Genomic DNA, 21,187 nt, shown 5'->3' with positions numbered 1-21,187 from the left:
TCCTTCATTTGTGAAGCTGTCCTGCAAACACCTTCTAGGTTCTATATATCTGCATTAAGTACTTAATTAATGAATGTTAACTGACCCATAAACTGAGCCACTCTAGAACCTCCACTTTGGGACAAAATGTACTTATCTCAAACATATATTTGTCTTGACTAATTTAAAAAAAAAAAATTTCTCCTATAAATGACTGAAAATAGAATTTGAAAACCCTTGGCTAAATTTTTTTAGTTTCAAATTAAAGAATATGCAATCTATTCTAGAAAAGTAAGAAGTAAAGCATACACAAAAATGAAGGATTTTAGAAAGTTATAGTCACTTTTTAATATTTACTGCAGCATGACAGCTATTTACTTCTTTCAGAAGGTATAAAAAAATGCCAAACATGTATCTCTTTGCAAAAGTACCACATTTCTATTTTCAGAAATTATTTTTTTTTGCTATGAGAGAAAGGTAAAAAGCTTTAGTATCACATTATTTTTTTTTGCTATGAGAAAAAGGTAAAAAGCTTTATATTACATTTAGTATTACAAATATTTGACAGAATTTTAAAGCTAAAAAAAAGTTCAGGGGGCTATCCAACCTAACCAATATTTTAAAAATAATATGATAATAGTTTGTTATTTGATTTTTTTCTTTTAAAATCCTTTAGCAAGATAGAGTCTGCTAATACCTGGAAACACATTCTTCTTTTCAAAAGAAAGTTTTTTCTTTGCCTTTTTGTATATCTGAGAGTGTTCCTATCTCTACTGGACAACAATATGCAGTATAAGTCTTGTCCCTCCATTTGACAATTGAGTGGAAAATAAATTTGACTAGGGAGATGCTTAAAGCAGGGAAACTAATAGCAGCCTATTTCCTTTTTTGTCAAACATGTACAATTCTTCTATACATATTTCCACATTTATCATGGTACACAAGAAAAATCAGGTCAAAAAGAGAAAAAAAAATCAAACAACAAAAAAAAAAAAAAAAAAAAGGTGAAAATACTATGCTATAATCCAATTGAGATCCTACATTCCTCTTTCTGGATGCAAAAAGGTCTCTCCATCACAAATCTGTTGGAATTGGCCCAAATCACCTCATTATTGAAAAGAGCCAAGAGCATTACATAATCTACTTGCTGTTTTTTTACAATGTCTTCTTCTCTTGATTCTACTCAGCCTCAGTTCTTAAAAGTCTCTCCAGGCCTCTCTGAAATCATCCTACTTATCATTTCTTATAGAACAATAATAATCCACAACATTCATATACTATAACTTTATGAGCTCTTTGGGATACAGACCCAATAGAGACACTGATGTATCAAAGGGTATGCATAGTTTGATAGCCCTTTGGACATAGTTCCAAATTGCTCTCTAGAATGGTTGGATCCGTTCACAACTTGACTACTAGGTAGCCATTAACATTGTTGAATGCAGGAAAGATTTTATTTTACATTCTTGCTGGAGTAGGGGCCTAGTTAGTAGATCCCTTTTTATTTCTTATCCTGAATCCCTCCACTGATTCCCCATTAACTGGATGTTACAGAAGTTACCTAAAGTTAAAGAAAGAAAGAAAACTCCACCTCTCCTTACATAGCCAGTCCCTGCCTCTAAGGAGCTCACATTTTTATGGGGGAAGAAACCTGAGAGAAGGATTAGGGGACAAAATCCAGAGGGTTTCTTCTGAAATCTCAGACTATTCCCCCCATTACAAAAGCCAGCCTCTGCCCCCAAGTAGCTTATATATTGTTCCTACCAGCTTCTCTAGAGTTCTCTGACAATACACTATTCTGGTGCTCCTCCCACCAATCTGAGCACTCCTTCATCTCCCTCTGTCTCCTTCCTTAGAAGCCAAAGGCACCACTATGGATAGAGTGCTGGACCTTTCTTTCACCAGGAAGATCTAACTTCAAATCTAGCCGTTGTTGTGTGAGCTAAGCTAGTCATTTAACCTCTATTTTCCTCATTTTTCTCAACTGTGAAATGAGAATAAGAGCACTTACCTACCAGTGTTGTCAGGAGGATCACAAAAGACAATATTTGTAAAGTACTTAGCACAGTGCTTGGCGAAGAGTAAATGAAGCGTTATATACACACTCAGCAGAGATGTGACATCACTTTATCTATTCACTTAATTCCACTGGCTCCCCATGAACTACAGAATCAAATATAAAACCTCATATTTATTCCTTATAATGCACCCTAGACACTTCTTTCCTCTATTTGATGTATTCAGGACAGCAATTCTGAGTTCCAAATGCTGTTTTGAGGATTTAGCAGCAAATAGTGAAATTGATGTCAGCACCAAATGTTGGAGTTTGGTCATGTGAAGAATTCACAATGCCATTCTCTTTGACAAAAAAGTAGTCTTATTTAGAAGTGACAGACAAAATGAAGAGGTACAATACACACCAGGAATGGTAAATATGAAATAAAACTGGGAGAGCATATAATTAGCAAGAAAAGGGGTTTTAAAAATTAACAGTAGAAGACAAGTCTCCTAGCAGAACTCACAATTAACCAGGAGAAAGAGAAATACTCTATGAGATGGGAGCATGTCCTTAACTGGAAGGCTAAATTCATAGAAGGATTTAGCACCCTAAAGCACTTAGCTATAAGAAGAAGAAAGATGCCATGAGGTATGGGGGAGGAATGAGAGGAAAGACAACATGTGGCAGAACGCCTTGGCAGACTGACCTAGAAGGGTTTCAGCAAAAGATGGCGTGGGCCATGGACAGATTTATAGGGGAAATTTAACTGGGGGGAGGGCAGTTTGGCAAAATACAGCTGTCCAAAACCCCACAGAGGATGGGACTATAAAGTAGAACTGATCCCCATCAATATCCTTCCCTGCTTGCCTCAGGGAGTAATCTTATCAGTACTTCAGTCTTTCTCTGCCAACCCCATCTAGTTACCCAAGACCTGAAATATTCTTACACCTTATTCCCCACCCCTCCCCAAGTACTCTGCAACCCAGTGACTTTAACCTCCTTTCTGTTTCTTATGCAAGAGGCTCTATAGTTACACTCTGGAGACTTTTTACTGGCTATATGCCATTCCTACAGTTCTCTTCTGGCTTTCCTGCCTTCTTTCATGTCCCAGCTAAAATTCCACCTGCCAAAAACCTTTCCTAACACTCCCTTTAATATGAATGCCTTTCCTGTAACTAACTCCAATTTATCCTATTTATATCTTATTTGGATACTGTCTCCCCTTTAAGATATCTTTTGTGTTTCTTTGTATCCCTAGCACTAAGCATGCTGCCTGGCACATAGGTACTTAATAAAATGATATCTTTTGTGTTTCTTTGTATCCCTAGCACTAAGCATGCTGCCTGGCACATAGGCACTTAATAAAATGCTTCTGGTTTTAAGTTAAGTGAGGGATTCATGTCAGACATTCATGTCAGAGGTCTTGGCAGTAGAAAGAGCACTGTATCAGAAGATTTGGATTAAAAGTAGATATTCTCTACTCCTGAAGACTTGGGCAACAATCTCTCACTCCACAGCTTAGAGCAAATACTATCCAACCCTTCTAGGGCTTTTATAATGCTTGTTCCATGGGCAACAACCATTCTTTCATTCTAAATCTTTTTCTCTTCACTTTTTTTCCATCTACTATCCATTTCTGAAACTTCCCTAGCTACCCTTTCTATGGTTTCATCTTCATTCATTATCTTCCATTCTTGGTGGAGGCAAGAGAATTGGAATACTCCTTGCTCCCTAATGCCATTTCTGAATCCTCTCTCTATCTCTATCACTCAAGGAACCTCTCTTCCTTTGAGGTTCATATTGTTCATATCTATCACTTAATCAAAATCCTGGTAGATGTATCCAGACTACTGAGTAACTCTCTTTCCTTCCTTAGTGATTTCAGTACATGACTCACAATTTCTCTTCTTCCAGAATCCTGCTTCAACATACATATTGACTCTCCCTCAAAAACTGGAAGCATTTAGTACCTACTCATTTCACACGAAAGTTACCATAAGGTGATCTTACTCTTGATCTTGTCATCACCCACAAATGTACTCCTACATGCTCAGAAAATCAAAAATCTCCTTCTCTGACCACATCCTACTAGTTTTTCATCTCTCCCACTACTTTCCCTTATAAAATCCTATTCTTCATCCACAATATGAGTCAGTCTCTTGTACCTCCAATTCTCTTTCAGGCCAGTTCCCCTGCTCTAGTCACTCTTTTTTGTTTTCCTTATCTTAACCATTTGGTGAAATAGTTCAACTATACACTTTCTTCATCTCCTCAAATCTCAGCCCCCTTATCTTATTACTAATTATGTCTTGCCAAGCCTCAGTTTTTGGATCACTCCCACCATTTACCAACTTTGCTCCTACACATGGGCTGCTAAACAAAGGGGGAAATTCATAAAAATTATTCTGATTGGATCCACTACAAACTTATATTGAATAGCCCAAAATGGGTTTTCACTATTGCTAGGCAATACTATTTTTTTAGATTGATAAAAGAGGTTTATTATGGGGTTTGGAAGTAAGGTTAAAGTCTAGTTAGTAAAAGGTGTTAAGTAAAGAGAAGAGGGCACCAGAAACAGAATTCTAGTAGGTACAGACCTTTGGCATGCCAGGTGTAAGACTGCCATGTTAGGAACCTCTGCCTAAGCAATACTATTATACCTCCCTTAACACATTATGCTCCTCCTACTTTCCTACTTAATTAATTATCTAAGTAAGAATTAAACAATTTAAGTATCTAATTGGTCACCTATGTCAATAATTAACTTAGAAAACCTTTTTTATCTAATTACCATAGTTTACCTTCAAAATCTAATTTCTTAAATATTTTAGATAATATTCAACTGGTTTAGACGAATTGGTAGTAGTTTGAACTAGAATACATTTGTTTGGACCAGAGTAAGCCAGAATGAACTTGTTAGAACTGTTTTAGACTGCTTTGAATAAGATTTATCTAAGTATCTACTTTTTAACCTAGCACCACGTTAGCTGATTATCTAAACCTAAATAATTATGTACTTAAATACCCAAATTATTTACCTAAATATCAATTGCCTAGGGACCAAATAAGAAATACCTAGGTGAATAAGCACATAAATAACTTTATACACACACACACACACACACACACACACACACACACACACACACACACATCCTACTTTCCCTATTACAACAGAAGGCAATGCCATCATCTCGGTCCCCTGAATGTATAACCTAGAATTTATTCTCAATTCTTCACTACCTCTTACCACCTCAATTTCCTCATTTATGAAGTGGGAACTTGAACTGAAAATCTTCTAACATCCCTTCAAGCTCTGGATCTAAAGGTGAATGGCAATGAAGTCTCTGTCATTGTTATTCTTACCAGTTTCATTCAGTTCTCCCTTGTTCAGTTCCTCACCTCAAGCCGAGTTTCCACACTTGAAAGAATTGCTTGGATCCAAAGGAAGGATTTTTTTGGAGTGAGAAACTATATCAGAGTTAACAGAGTCTGAAAAGTGAAGGCTTAAGAAAGATATAGCTTGTGTCATGGCTTGAAACCACCCATAAGCTTTTCTAGCATCATGTGATTTTTTAAAATATATAATTTCTCCTTTTTTTCAGAAAGAAAATTCCTAAGAAAAAAAGAAAGCATATTCTTATGGAGGCCAATATCTGTTTTCATATGGTATGTTTAATTGTGAACTAATTGCCCCATGTCAATCTCTATAATATATTTTGTACCTAGCAGCAGCTTTTATTTAAAAAGAGCCACAAGTTCAAAGGCTGCCACACACCAGCTGCTATGGCCCACATATCCAGCCCTACCTAAGCCAACATTTATTCTATAGAGACCATTATAGAAAAGGAAAGTGATTGGGTTTGCTATATGTGCTTGTTGACTAAGAAAAACTTTTCCTTTCCTGAATTAATTGGACTGCTCAGTGGAATTAGTAGAAGATGGCTCAACACAGTTTGAGAAGCTCTACAGAACTTCCAGGAATAAGCAGGCATTCTGATAAAAACTTATCTAAAGTATTGCTCCATTCTTGGCATACTAAGTTGAGATAGACTGATAAATTGCATAGCATCTGTAGGAAAGCCATCAATATGGCAGATGGCCTTAAGTCCATGCTACATGAGAATTGGTTGAAGGAAGTAGAGATATTTAGCCTGGAAGAGAAAAAACTGGAAGGTGGGAAAATATAATAGCTGATTTTAACAGTTTAAAGGACTGTCATATGAAAGAAAATTGATAGCTAACATTTATGTAAAACATTAAGTTTTACAAAATATTTTGCATATATTTTGTCTTTTCATTCTCACAATAATGTTAAGAGACATTTAAAAATGAGGAAATTGATCCTCAGAAAGATTGACTCACCTAGGATTCAAATTTAAGTGTTATTTTATTTGACCAGAGAAAAGTCAAACTATGAGCAATGATCAAAAGTTGTAAAGAGGTAAATTTAGACTTGAAATCCAGAAAATTTCCCTAACAGGCAGAGTTGTCCATTGGTAGAATAAGCTGATACTGCAAATATTTCAGAATATAATATTATAGTAGCAGATCAATTTTTTTCATAAATCATACCTCATACATTGACTTATTGCTGATTCATTTTTGTTAACACAGTCATTTTTTTTATAATGTTTTTCTATCATCAAGGTTTTTGTTTCATGAAATATGGTGTCCAAAAAAAAAAAAAAAAGTAGAATTCTCCCACTACTTTAAAGTTGCATTTTCCCCCTCACCACAATTATTATTTAATTTATTTAGTTCTTATTCTTTTTCAAGTCAAGTCAGTAATATTTGTTAAGCACTTACAGAGTGTCAGATACTGTGCCAAACAATGGGGATACAAAGAAAGATAAAAATAGTCCCTGCTCCAAAGGAGTTCACAATCTAAAAATGGAAAGAGGGGAACAGCAGGGAAAACAACATGCAAACAACCATATACAAACCAGACACATGCAAGATTAATTAGAGGTAATCTCAAAGGGAAAGCATTAACATTGAAGATTTACTGAGTTTGAAGAAGCTACAAAGGCAGAGGTAAGGGGGAAGAGAATTCCAGGAACTTAGAACAGCCAATGAAACAATATAGAATTGGTATATGAAGGCCTGTGTCACTGAATCACAGAATCTGTGGAGGAGAGTAAAATAGAAGATTAGAAAGGTACAAAGAGGCAAGGTGATGAAAGGCTTTGAATAACTTTTCTCCATTAAAAACATAATTAATTATAAATCTGCTCTTGCCAGTTTTTCTTTCTGCCCTCTCTAGGAGAGGAAAATGCACACTTTAAATCTCCAAAGTTTTCTTCAGCTAAAAATATTTTTAAGAGGACCTTCTATTCTTTCTGTATCTCTCAAATTTTGTACTCTTCTTTAAAAAAAAAAAAACTTATTCTATTCTATGATGCAACAACCTCCCTTAGCATCTAAATGTTCATTAGTATAGTATATCATTCAATATTACCTAGAGAAAAATGTCATTTATAGGATTAGTCCCAAGTAAGTGACATAAATGACAATAAATAGTTCAATCAGGCAGACTCCTGGCTAATTAAACCATTCTGTATGTCTTTCTGTCTTATGCTTAATTGAAATCAAAATTGTTCTTGCTATAATTATATATGGATCTGGTGCTACTGCCAAAATTTGACTTATTTTAGTGCTACTATGGATATTAAAAGTGACATCTCAAAGGGCATTAATCAATCAAATGAAGAACAATTCCCAGAAAAACATACAGATGTCAATTTTTATATGACTTCCTTGTATAGAAATGAAATCAGAGTTTGAAGTGACTTTTTACTATTACCTAGACCAGCCAAAGATTTGTCCATCTTAAATATATCCATGGATAAAATTCTAAACTTTTTCTTTATAACCTATTTTTGTTTCATCTTCCTTGTGAGACAACCTCAGGACTGAACTCATTATCTTTCCCCACAAACATTCTCCTCTTCCTGACTTTCCTATTACTATCAAGAGTACCATCATTCTCCCAGTCACGGAGGCTTGAAACCTAAGAGTCATCCTTGGCTCCTCACTCTCTCATTCCCATTGCTCCCATATTCAATCGGTTGCCAAAAACTGTAGATTTTACCTTCATAGCAACTCACATATGCACCCTTTCCTCCTCTACCCTACTACTCTACTATTCTATCCTAATACCTTATAACTAGAACATTTTTGAAATCTCCTATTTTGTCTTCTTGTCATAAGTCTTCTCCCATTCCACTCCATCATCCAGTCTATAGGATCATCCAACCTATAGTATTAAGTCTGACTATGTCATTCACCACACTCTCCCAACATATTCCTATGACTTCCTGTCATTTCCAGGTTCAAACAGAAAATCCTCTATTGGGCATTAAAAGCATTTAAAACTTAATCCCCATACCCTAACAAGTTTTCCAGTTATTCTTCTACCTTAAATCTTCACAAATCCTCTTCAATCCAAGGCCACTGGCTTCCTTGCTGTTCCTGAAACAATTTACTCTCAGAATGTTCTTCTTCCTTATCTGTCTCCTAACTCCCCTGGTTTCCCTTCACTCCTAGATAAAATTCCAGCTTCCACTAGAAGCCATTCTTGATTTCTTTCCATTACAATGCCCATCCCTTGTTGATTGCTTCAAAGTTATCTCACATTTAACTTGGTTGTACATAGTTGCTTTTAGGTTGTCTCTACAGTTAGACCAGGGAGCTCCTTTGGAGCAGGGGTTGGCTTTTTTTTTTTTTTTTGGGGGGGGGGGTTAGTTTGGGTTTTCATTTTTGTTTTGCCTTTCTTTGGATCTCCAATGCTTAGCACAGTACCTAGCATATACACAGTGCTTAATGTATATTTATTAACTGATTTACTGACTTGGTGAAAATCACTGAAATTCAACAATAAAAAGTTAATAAACTTTTTCCAAAAGAAGTAAATGTAAGGTGAGACAAGAAAAGGCATATGTATCAAGGAAAAGAAATCCCAGGTATGTATACATAAGTGGAAATCCACAAACTTAAGAATAGAAGAATAATAGTAAATAATAGTAAAACTAAAAAGTGAGGCTCAGAAATAATATTATGATTATACATCACAGAAATACTAGCCAAATGAAGGATATAAATGGTACTAATCTAATTTGAATCACAAAACTAGCAAGATCTAATAAGTTTGGGTTTTTGTTTTGTTTTGTGGGGGTGATTGGTGATGTGGGAAATAATCTAAATTTTTGACTTGTTTCTAATAATTTCATTTCTCATTTTGAGAAAAAGGGAAAGGGGGAAAGCATCATACAGAAAGAATATGAAAGTGAGGACAGATGAGGAAAAGTGGAGCCAAAATAATCAGATAGTAGGAAGAAGTATAACCAACTCTCACATCCTCTTAAACTTTTGCAAACAGCTAAAAAAATGCCTATATGCATACACACATAATGAGGTCCAAAAAATTAAGTGTATGTAAGATAGTGAAAGATTGACTTAAGAGCAACTCAAATGAAAAAGATTTGGCAATTTAATTTACTCAATATTAGCTAATAATATCACCTAGATATCAAAAAAGCTAATATGTGGATTTATCCTATGATTCTTTGACCTATGTATGGTATTTTAATGTGAGTTAAAACTTGAGGCAGGGTAGTGAGAAAAGAAGAATGCCATAAATCTCTTTTAATATTTGAGGGATTATCCCATAGCTGAGATGTTAGATTTATTCAGTATAACTCCAAAATGGAATGAGCTTTTGACAGGCTGTCATTGAAAAATTTAAAAAGAGCATGACAACCAATAGTCAGGGATGTTAGAAAGGATTTCTGCATTGTATTGGAAGCTTGGCTAAGTAAATTTCACAAATTTTTCAGACTCTGGGATTCTATGGTGCTAACACAGTGATTCCATTTTGTTTTACACCTTTTTTGACACATTTTTAAACACAATAAATCATAAACTGAACAATGTAGTCAACATGGCACTCATGACTCTTTATATCTGGACAGTTTTTAAAGTATCCTTCTGTCTTCCCATTTTTAAACTAAACTATCCAATTCCCTTAACTTTTTTTTCCTAAGGGGCCAAATTTCCAATCCATTGTTTTTTTCATTTTTTTCTGGAACTCTATTGTTCACCATTTTAGTGATATTTTTTAAAACTAGGGTTCATAAGCAGGGTACCAGAGAAATAATTTAGTGTGTTCAATTTTTCTGCCCTTGTGTTGGAGAAAAAAATTTTTTTTTACCATTTTGTGCAATGACCTCCAGGAATATGATGTCATGTTCTGAGAAAATCAAGCTAACCACATTCAAGGAGAAAAACTGGAAAATTACAGAAGAACTTTACAATAATTTATTTCAAAAAAACAGTAACTAAAATACCATTCTTGGCTGATGTTCTTAAGTCCTTTAATTTTTCTAATTGTAGGCCCATTCAACTTCATATACTTCCAAAATATTTATAAAGTATATTATGTGTAAAACATTATGTTAGATTAGGAACATAGAGATGGGTATGGTGTCTGACAAATAGTAGGTGCTTAATAAATGCTTATTACTTTAAATATGAAAAGTAGTCCTAGTCCTTGAGGAACTTAAAATTGAATGAGGGAATAAAGTTTGTAGAAACATTAATATGATGCAGAATGAAAAAAATTTTTTAATTCTGTAAGAAATTTGAAGTAAGAGTTCCTTTAGTTGAGAAATAAGAAAATTAGGGAAAGCTTCATGGAGAGAGATTATACATAAACAAGGGCTGAAGAAAGGAAAGAATTTCAAAAGGTAAAATGTGAAAGAATATGTTTCAGGAATGGGGGAACAGCCTGCAACAATGACTAGAACCAAGAAAGTTTAAGATTGGGTAACAGGAGAAAAAAATTAAAATGTTGAAGGTGTGAAGGAATATAATGAGAAATAAGACCTTAAAAATAAGTTGGAACTAGATTTTAAAAGTCCTTCAATATCAGTCTGCAGAGTCAAAGAGATTTAAGATTAAGAAAAAGAATACTGTATCATAAATAAAAGGTCATTAGTAGTCTATGAGACTATAGTTATAGTAGATAGGTGAGGATAAAAACCTGGCAGAAAGTATCTTGGGGAAGATGAGTGCTGAGAAAATAGAAAGAATAAAGATGATTTTTTTAGAAGTTTTGGGGGAAAAGGAAGAAGAGATAAAAAATCAAAGTGTCAAAGGAATATCAATACTAAGACAAAGTACATTTTTGTACATTTGTATTTGTGATACAGAATACAAGTGAGTTTTTAACAATATAGAAGACCTGATCATATTTGCATACAAGCATGAAAAAAAAACAAGGGAGGAAAAAATGGAGAGAGGGAAAGACACAGAAAAAGTGACTTTAGATGAGAAAAGTAAGTACAGCAAATATGGTCAAGTAGAAGAAATTCAGCAAACCACGAAGTTCCCCCACCCTTTAAATTCTTCCAAATAGATGTCTAAAATGCAGATCAAATACCAATGGGCAATTTTTTTTAACATCATAGTGAGTCATTTTTCTAGTCCTGGTTATAAAAAGATAGATCTACGTATCCTGGGAAAGGAATAGGTAGGAACTTGCTGCCTATTAATGTTCACTCATTTCCCAGTTGTGTATTATTCTTTCTGATCCCATTAGGGAGTTTTCTTAGTAAAGACACTGGAATGCCATTCCCTTTTCCAGTTCATTTTACAGATGAGAAAACTGAGGTAAACAGGGTTAAATGAGAGTAGCACATCTTTGAACCAGATTTGAACTGAAGTAACATTTTCATCATTAATCCTTTGGAATCCTGTTTCCAGGATTTTCCCTGACTCCAGGACGGGCTATCTGCTGCACTTACTTAGCTGCCTACTAAGCATTCAATCAGACAGGGAGAAGTTTTATACCAGGGCACTGTAGTAAGAACAGGAGATAACTGAAAGCTGTTATTCACTACTCAGTTCTGTGAAAGATCCAGGGTGGACTGAGGAAGAGATCTACACCTAAGGATGGCATTCTGGTCATGTAGGAATGTAGGAAATGTGACTGATATTCCAGAAACAAAGTAGAGTCTCCGTTCCAGCTTCTAGCTGTCTTAAACCTTCAGAAAAATCAACCAGGGCAGGAATCTCAAACCAAAAGAGATCCTGCAGTTCTGTCATTCTAACCCAATAGAGCTTTTCATCTGGCTAGTAGGGGCTGAGTAAAGCAACAGTATACTATTGTTCAGATGCACATACAGATCAGAAATTTGAAGAGCTCAGACCCGGAAAGCAGTATTCAGATCCTGAATCAGATCAGCACTGAAAGATTGCGGTCCCAGCCTGAGTGGATCCCTGAGATCCTACAATAACATAACACTCAATACCCAGGAGAAGTAGCAACCAGGAGCACATTGATCTCCTCTCCAGAAATACACAGTGCTCCATCCAACCATCAAGTCCAAAATAAAAAACTAGCCTGGCAGATTAAAGAGCTATTATGATATCTTATAGTAAGACACAAACTCAGAAGGAAAAAACTGGAACATTTATAAGTAAAGTCTCAAAGAAAAGTACGATATAGGTACAATTCAACTAAATTTTGTAGAAACTATGAAGCAAGAGTTTTTTAAAGTTCTTAGATGTTTTTATAAATGAAATGAAAGTGCTTGAGGAAAAATTGAAAAAATAGGACTGTAGAAGAATTGGAAAGAATTAACAAGGAAGGAGAAAAGGAAAGAGGAGAGGAGAGTAGGAAAAGAAAGGTGGAGGGATGAAAAGGAAGAGGAAGACACTTGAAAAAACATATTAAGGGAAAAAAATACAATCATTACAATCTGAAAGTCATGAATCCTCCTCCTTATTTCCCCCTTCTAAATAAAGAGCCTACACATCCTATTTCATGTGATCTTTAAAGAAAACTGTAGAGACAGTTAGATGATAGTGGATGAAGCAATGGTCATGGAGTCAAGGACTTGAGTTCAAATCCATCTTCAAATACTTAACACTTACAAGCTGGTGACTCTGGACAAGTAATCCCAATTGCCTTGGGATGAAAGGGAAGAAAAGAAAACTACTGATTTCTTAGGTTCAGAGGCAAAAATAGGAAGAATCCTCCTGAAATTTCAAAATAAAAATTCCCAGGAACATCATGACTACTACCAAGAATTTCTAAGTCAAAGAAAAATTACTGCCAATAGCAAGCAAGAAAGAATTAAAGTACTACACTCAGGATCCCAGATGATTTACTGGTCTCTACTGTAAAGGAAAAAAACTTGGAATATAATATTCCAAAAGGGAAAAGATATGCACTAAATATAGCACTAAAATAGCAGCCAGTAAAACTGAACATAACCCAGAAATTAGCCTTGAATGAGAAAGAGGATGTGTAACATTGAGGATCAAAAGACCAGACAGGTGTGGAAACTTTGAAGTTCACATATAGGAGTTAAGAAAAAAAAGGTAGTAATAAATATACAATCATAAAGAACTTTATAGTTGCTCAGTTGTGCTTATTCTTTGTGACCCAATTTGGAGTTTTCTTGGCAAAGACACTGAAATGCTTTGTCATTTCTTTCTCCAATTTATTTTACAAATAAGGAACTGAGGCAAACAGGTTAAGTTGTCCAGGGTCACAGTGTCTGAGGACACATTTGAACTCAAGAAGATGAATCCTTCTGATTCCCAGCCAAATGCTCTGTACACTGTACCAGCTGTTCATAAGGGACTAAACAAGCATAAACTGGTCTTTCAAGTATGATAAGAAACATATGTCTTTTCTGAGCCCTATCAAGGGTCATAATTTGATAAGTCCTGGACTTTATTCATGAATTGATGATTTTAAAACAAGACTGGAAAAAGAGGAAGAAAGGAATATACTTGAAAATCATGAGTTATCAAAAATTATCTCATATAACCAGGGTGTCCAAGTAGATATCTGAACAAACAATAAGGAGGACATGAGTAAAAAGCAAATGACACCTGAATTTCATTCTCATGTAAACCAGTTAAAAGAAGAAAGAATACACAAATATACACACAATGAGTTGGGTCGAGAAATACATATCACTTATCAAAGAAATATGAGGAAAATAGGAGAAGGAAAGGAGGAATTTTTAAAGTGAATTAAAGAACGGATTAGTTCTAAGCAAAACAATCTCTAAAATGTATAAAAATGGTATAACTTTTTTTGAGATGGAAAACAAATGGTATCAAAGAAAGTGCCCATAATTTGGGGAATGTGGAACAAGATATGGCTTATAAATGTAATTATATATTATTTGTTTTAAATAAAGAGGATGGTTTCAGAGAAATTTAGAAAGAGCTATGTGAACTGATACAGAATGGAATAATTGGAACCAGAGAACAATTTATACAATAACAACAATATTGTAAAGACAAAAAACTTTAAAAGAATTAGGAATTCTGATCAGCATAATGACCAATGATGATTCCAGAGAATTAATCATGAAAATAATACTCACCTCCTGATAGAGAGGTAAAGAACCAAGAGCATGAAATAAATGTATATTTTTGATTATGGCCAATGTGGAAATTTCTATTGCTTGACTTTATATGTTTGTTTTCTTTCATTCTAAATTGGGGGACAGACTGTGAATGGGAAGAAGAAAAGATAAATTTTTTTCTGAATGGAAAAATATATACATATATATATTTTTAAAGATGAAAGGGAGAAAGTAAGGTACTATAGGAATAGAAAATGGTAGAATAAAGTGCAAATTTAAAAACATTGACAAAACAAAACACCAACTTATCCTCCAGTAGAAGAAACAATAAATAAGGTTTTGAAGTATAAATTAGGGGACACTCAAGGTTCTTTTAAAAAATGCTTTTATTGGGTGCTTCAAAGTTCTATACTAGATTCCAGGAATAAGGAGGCTATAAAAGGAATAAAGATCCTGTCTCTGGCCTTGAGGTACTTCTAAACCTCAAAGAGGAGAAAGGCAGTGGGATAATATTCACATTTGGAAAGACATTAAAAAAAAAAAAAAAGACAGTAACATTCACAAATGAAAGTAACAAACAACAAATGGATTCTGGGAATCCTGCTATAATTAAGACTTAAAGACAGTCTTCCTTATGAGCTTGTCCAGGAAAAGTTATCTCATACAGATAGACTTAGAAGAAAATAAAGAACTTGGAATGCCAAGGAAAAGGAATTAGGGTGTTCTAGGTTATGAAAAAGCCATGGTAACTATGGAATTGTTTAGGGTTTTTTTTAATTGTTACTTTCAAAATCAGGTAAATTTAGCACCTTTTCTTCTTTGCTAAAGAAAGCATTTTTACCCAACCATTTTCAGAAATCTTTTTTTTTTTTTAATATATAACATTAAAAGATGTCTCACAACCTTGGACAAGACCAATTGGCAGCTTCCTCCCAAATATCTCAAAAAGGAAATTCAATGGATATTCTTCCTAACCATTTGGTTTTTGTGTTCTTGAGCTTTGGCATCTGTTATTTAATAAGTTGTTATTCTCATCAACTGCTATTGAGATTTCATTTTCCTGATTGCTGGAGCCTTGTTTATTTGAATTCATTTTATCCTTCACAAACAACTGTGCTTGCAGGAAACATACATAAAATCTTTTTCTTGAATACATTTCACATTCCTTTAGATAGTATCCATTCTCTGTGGCTAAGGAGTTAAGCATTCCAAAATCCTTTCTTTTAATCAAATCAAGTGTAGAATTCAAATAAAATCTGGCAAATGTGTCACTGCTAATATTATCCATAAGGGTCTTTTTCACATTCACATTATTATTCTCATCTCTAAAAGAACTGTTGTCTGAGCCTAGTAAATGGGGAGGTGTTAAAGTCCATAAATGGAAGCCCCCCAAATTCTCAATGTCAGATGCTTTCCGGTACACAAATCCCCTGGCATTTTCATTAACTGAATGAATAACAGCAGTTAATATTGGACAATGCTGACCACAAACAGCATAGAGCTTATCCAAAGAATCACCTTCCTGAAGAATCGCACTATTCCTATTAATGGAAGGTGATGACTGGCTTTTTACAGGTCCTTCAGTGATTACAGGATGTCCCACAGGATGTACCTTGTTCCCAGGCATGGTATATACACAGGCAAGAGCTGTGCATACCTTGTCTAGTTGCTGATTATCCTCCATGTTTTCATGAAGATTTGGTATACTATCAGTGTTGACAGTTTTATTTTGTATCCTTAATGAATCATCATGAAAAGGATCTGAATCACTACCATGAGGCATATTAAAATAATTACATCTAGGTTCAAGGGGTTGAGCCATTTCTTCAAGTTCTGAAGAAGATATATCAGCCAGGGCTTTGCCCAAATTTCCAAAATGTGAATATGGAATTTCATCACTATTGTTATCAAGTAGTGTATCTACTGATGTGGTATCCACATTGCCATACATACCAGTGTTCTCAAGGGAGGATAATCTTAACAGATGGTTTTCTTTTAGGAGCCATTTGCCTTTGTCTATCAGGACACCCTCATCTGTACCCCTAACAATCTTGGAATGATTATTTTGTTCCATACAATGTTCTAGGACATTTTGTCCATGATGATTGACTTTCACTCCATTAGTAGATGGTATGGAAGAAGCATCTTCAGCACAAGTAATATCATCAGGTATTTCTTCCTCCCAAGAGCTTTGTAATGTGGATGTATAGTGTGACACTTGCCGAGGAGAATTAAATGTCTGACACTGACTTGCTCTTTGATAAGGACTTGCTTTCTGAGTACCAAGAATAGATTCTGAAGAACTGGCTTGAAATGCTCGAGATTCATTTTTAGACCCAATAAGAAGACAAGGTTTAATAGTTTCTTCTTTACCATAAAGCCTTTCAATAGTTCTTTTTACAAACCCAGTATTATATGCTCTCTCCTGAACTATTTCCTCCCCACTTTCATTTGTCAGGTCACTGGATGTTTTATATCTAGGTTCACTCTCAGTATCTGGCCTATAATCTGACAAATCAGAAGTTACTGGACTTTTAAAACATTTTCTAGATTCAAGAGATGGATTTGAATGATTTCTACTGATCATTTTCATTTTTACTTGCACATTATTTTCTCCTTCATGGGCGTCCTTTTCTGGACTTTGCTTTGAATCATAACAAAAGTCTAAAGATGGTACTTTAGTCAGTCTCTTCTCACAATATTCATCATTCCTTTTTTCTTCTTCCATACCTCCATCAGACAAAGCAATTAATTCTGGATTTTTATTTGTTATCTTCTCTCTTGCTCCCAAGTTAGCTTGCCCTCCTCTTGCATTTTCCTGTACATTAAAGTTAGTTTTGTCCTGATTTTCTATCTCTTCAAAGGATTCTAGTTCTGAAATATTTCTTTCCCCTGAAGTCATACTCTTAGTTGTTGAGCCTGGTTCCTCAGAAGTCCTTGAGTCTTCCTTATCAAATGACATATCTGTATTTTTATCCTGAGATTCATTTAACACACCATTTTGAAATTCTGCCAGAGGAATCTCGTCTTGCTTTTCACTAGGCTCCATTATTGTCTCATTTGGGAAAGGACTACAATTACTTAAACTCCCCATATTCTCATTTTGAAATGCCACTAATTCATGAATACTCAAGTTATTTAGCTCCTCTGACATAATGAGGTCCTCTTGTAATCTATCTAACTTTTCTAATTCTTCAATCAATTCCAAATTGTCATTTTTTTCCTCTGAATCTAAAATGTCATTTGGAACACAAGTCTTACTCATAACACAGTCTTCTTCAGGTGGGCAAGATGACATAAAGGTACAGATCTCACTTTCTTCCTCGCCACCATTATGGGAAAAGTCTTCTTCCAGCAAACAGGACTCCTCTAAACAGCAAGTCTGATCCTCAGTGGGAAAAAAAGCATTGCTGAGAGCAGAAATCTCATGGGAAATGGAGGTTTCTTCAGTGCCATAGTCCTCGATAGAGTTGCCTTCATTCAAAGCATAAACTTCCTTGTTCTTTTCATTTCCATTTTTAATTTCATCTGGAGATGAATTTCCAGAAACATCCATGGGGATTTGTTCTTTCCCAATGAGTCCTAAACAAGTTGTGGCTGACTCCTTCAAGTGTGAAACAGCAGTTTTCAAATCATCAGCTTTTTCTACAATGGCAACATTCTTCAAAAATTCCAACAAGGTAAATATTTCTGAAGACTTAGAGGTCATGTTGAAGTTATCACCTTGACAGATGGTATCCAAACTTCCCTTTAGGTTTAATAACAATAGCCAACCTAAAAGTAGGTTAGTGGATGAACTATATAAGGGAGAAGAAAGAGAAGAAAAATCTAAAAGCGGATATGGTATTTTAACAGTTCCATTTTGATTTTTTTGAAGGTTTAGAACAAATGCTTGCATTTGGTGAAGCAATAGTCCAGACAAAAGATCTGTTGGCATGTTGTTCATAATCACACTATTGTCTCCAGCACTAACTTGAACTTCTGCCTCCACGCTTTGTTTTTTTAAATCTGGTTTTTTTCCCTGGAGATCAATGTCTACCTCAGAATTTTTGGTGGAATGGTGAGTCTCTTCATTAGTTGCTTGGTTCTTGATCTCATATTCATGGAAGACTGAGGGTGTAACTTGTTCTTCCAAAGACACCAAGGAAGCATTAGTCAGAGATCCAATCTGTCTTTCATAGATTTCTTTGGCAAGTTCTTCAACACTGTCCTGTTTAGTGGGAGAGTTACTTGCCACTCCTTCACAACTATCATTCAGGGGAGGATTTGAAGCTGTCTGTGTCTTGCTTCCTATAATAGCTTCACTTTCCTTTTCAGAAACAGCTTGGATAAGATTAAAAAGACAATCTCCAGAATAATTCCCCATGTCTCCTTCCTTTTTATTTACTAGAGTTAATTTCTCAGATGGTAAAATAGGAGGTGGAAATACATTTTGCAACCAGGTCTGTATGTAATTCTGAACAGAATGATGAGCAATATCATCTTGAAAATCATTTTTTTTCAGAGAAGTGAGTGAATGATCCCAGGTTCTGGAACGACGCTGTTTATTTTCAGCAGCATCTGACTTTAATTTACTTAGTTTTTGCTTTTTCTGATTTCTTAGAGATGTGTTTAAATTATTCTCTTTTGAAAAACTATTCTTCTTTTCAGTTCCTGTCATGTATCCTGCTGCCACCGACTTTTGTGCATACAAAGGCTTGGGGACCTGGTCCCTGGCATTACGTATGTGGCGTGCATCTTCAATACCAAGAGTATTTTTGCCATATTTAATGTCATTCTGAGGAAAATCTTTTTTCTCCAGACTATTTTCTTTTTTTGTAGATCCTGAAAAGCTCATTTTTTTAATTGATTTGTGTTTTGCTTTACCTAAAAAATGTCCATTATCCTTGATTCTTCTAGCAGCCAGGAATTTAATTGATGGGAGTATCTTGGAAATTGAGAGGTTTAGGTTACTTTTAGAAGACACACTATTTTCATAGACAGTACTTTTGGCTGCTTTCTTGCTTCCCACCCTAAGTACCACTGTTCTTTCTGTACAGTGTGAGCTCTGTGACATGTCTTCCTGGGTAGTTTCACTGTTGAACTCTACCTTCTCATTCTTGTTAATATTTTTTTTAGTTGCATTCTCCTTGTGGTGTTGACTCTGTTCTGAATTTACCACTTGCAATTGAGACTTTTTCCCCTTTTTCTTTCTGGATCCTGAGGATAAAATCAGCCTTTCACTGGAAGGGGTATTTGTTATTCCACACTGAGCAAATTCACTCACTAGTCTATCAATGCTGGTGGTTACAGGAGAGAGATCTACTGAGGTGGGTACTTCAGAAATAATTTCTCCATGGGACAGTTCAGTTCCAGACTCACTAACACAAAAGTGAGCAACATCTGTTGTAAAAGGTCTAATCCTGTCATTTATTGCATCATTAGATATAAAGTTCTTCACACAAGGTATGCCTTCTTCCAATACTGATTTATCCTGGACAATTTGTGACAAACTATCAATTTGGTTCACCTCCAAAGTCTTTTGACTTGTAATTTCTATGAGGCTACCACTTTGGGGGCTAGACAAAAGCATCCTATCTTCAGTTTTGCTTTCTAGAGAAGATTTCAGTGAATTATCACTATTGAACTCAGAAAGCTGTGGTTTATTAGTCACTGATGACATTTTACTGCTAGAACGTGTGAACATGTGATATTCAGATTTGCTTTCTCCATCTTTTCTTTCTTCACTATAGGAAAATTGCCCAATCATCTTTTCTTCAACTTCTGTTTCAGATACCAAAGTAATGCTCTCTACCAGAGACTTCTTTTGACGTACTCTTCTCGGACCAGGTGTTGGAGGCCGATGAAAATGATGTTTGACTTGATCTCTAGGCATCTCATCAATATCTGTGTTCACAAGGGTGTCCTCCCAAACAGTATCATTATAAATGTCACATTCTCTGCCTGTCACTTGAGGATTTCTTTGTTTTGTCAAGCTTTCCTCTTCATTTTCACATTTTTCCAAGGATGGGACATCTATAGATTTGGTACATGTGGAAATTTCTATAGCAGGTGACTGATCTTCTGTGCTGGCCAGAAAACTGCATGTCTCACTCTTTTTGTCATTATTAGGAAGACCGGCTCTACTGACAGTAGTTGTCCATTTTATAGTCTCTTCTTCTTTTATCTTGAATCGAACTTTCATCTCAACTGTCATAGTGCCATCTTGATTAACAAGAATTGATTTTTCAATGTCATCTTCAGAAGGTACTATTGATACATCCTCACAAGCCTGAGAATCATTTTTTTCTAAGCCCAGGTAATTGTTATGGGCAAAAGAGCAGTCTGAATTATTATCATTACTATAAATTTTGTCAGAAGAAACAGAGTAAATCTGAGACCTTGGACTGGATTGTCTGCGGATAATCACTTTCAAGATTTCAAGAATAAATATCACCCAAAATCACCACACAGCGCAGAGGTGAAGAAGACAAAGAATCCAAATGGAGAGAGGCAGCAAAAGAAAAAGGTAGGGGAAAAAATAGAAAAAGAAACCAATTATTAGAGGAGAATATAAACAATAGCTCAAATAAAATTAGATAATTGGTAAAATATAAATATAAATTTTCAATTATTTTTTCTATAATGATAGCACAGCTCATTTTAGATTGGTCCCATATGGGCCATGGCAATGTACTTGTATACTTTGAATAAGGCTTCCATATTCCACCATGTTTGGAAATTGTTCCCCCATAAATCACAATCCATTGGACATTTTTAGCTCTCACATATAAAATATGCTATGTTGTTCTTGTTGCTACTGTTTCTTGAACCAAAC

General features: G+C 35.1%; 2 protein-coding genes across 4 annotated transcripts in view; both read right to left on the bottom strand.

Annotated features, from left to right (window-relative positions):
• The window catches only part of LOC141549101 (lipoxygenase homology domain-containing protein 1-like), a 598,160-nt gene that overhangs the window by 488,912 nt on the left and 88,061 nt on the right, over positions 1–21,187 (bottom strand). The window lies entirely within an intron of this gene.
• Positions 14,739–20,744, bottom strand: LOC141549115 (oxygen-regulated protein 1-like). Its single transcript, XM_074278453.1, has one exon. It carries the CDS (start codon positions 20,564–20,566, stop codon positions 15,341–15,343), a length of 5,226 nt encoding a protein of 1,741 aa, XP_074134554.1. The 5' UTR covers positions 20,567–20,744; the 3' UTR covers positions 14,739–15,340.

This window comes from Sminthopsis crassicaudata, chromosome 1, assembly GCF_048593235.1.
Source record: "Sminthopsis crassicaudata isolate SCR6 chromosome 1, ASM4859323v1, whole genome shotgun sequence".
In the NCBI taxonomy this organism is placed as follows: Eukaryota; Metazoa; Chordata; class Mammalia; order Dasyuromorphia; family Dasyuridae; genus Sminthopsis; species Sminthopsis crassicaudata.
This window is presented reverse-complemented; position numbering and strand designations above follow the sequence as displayed.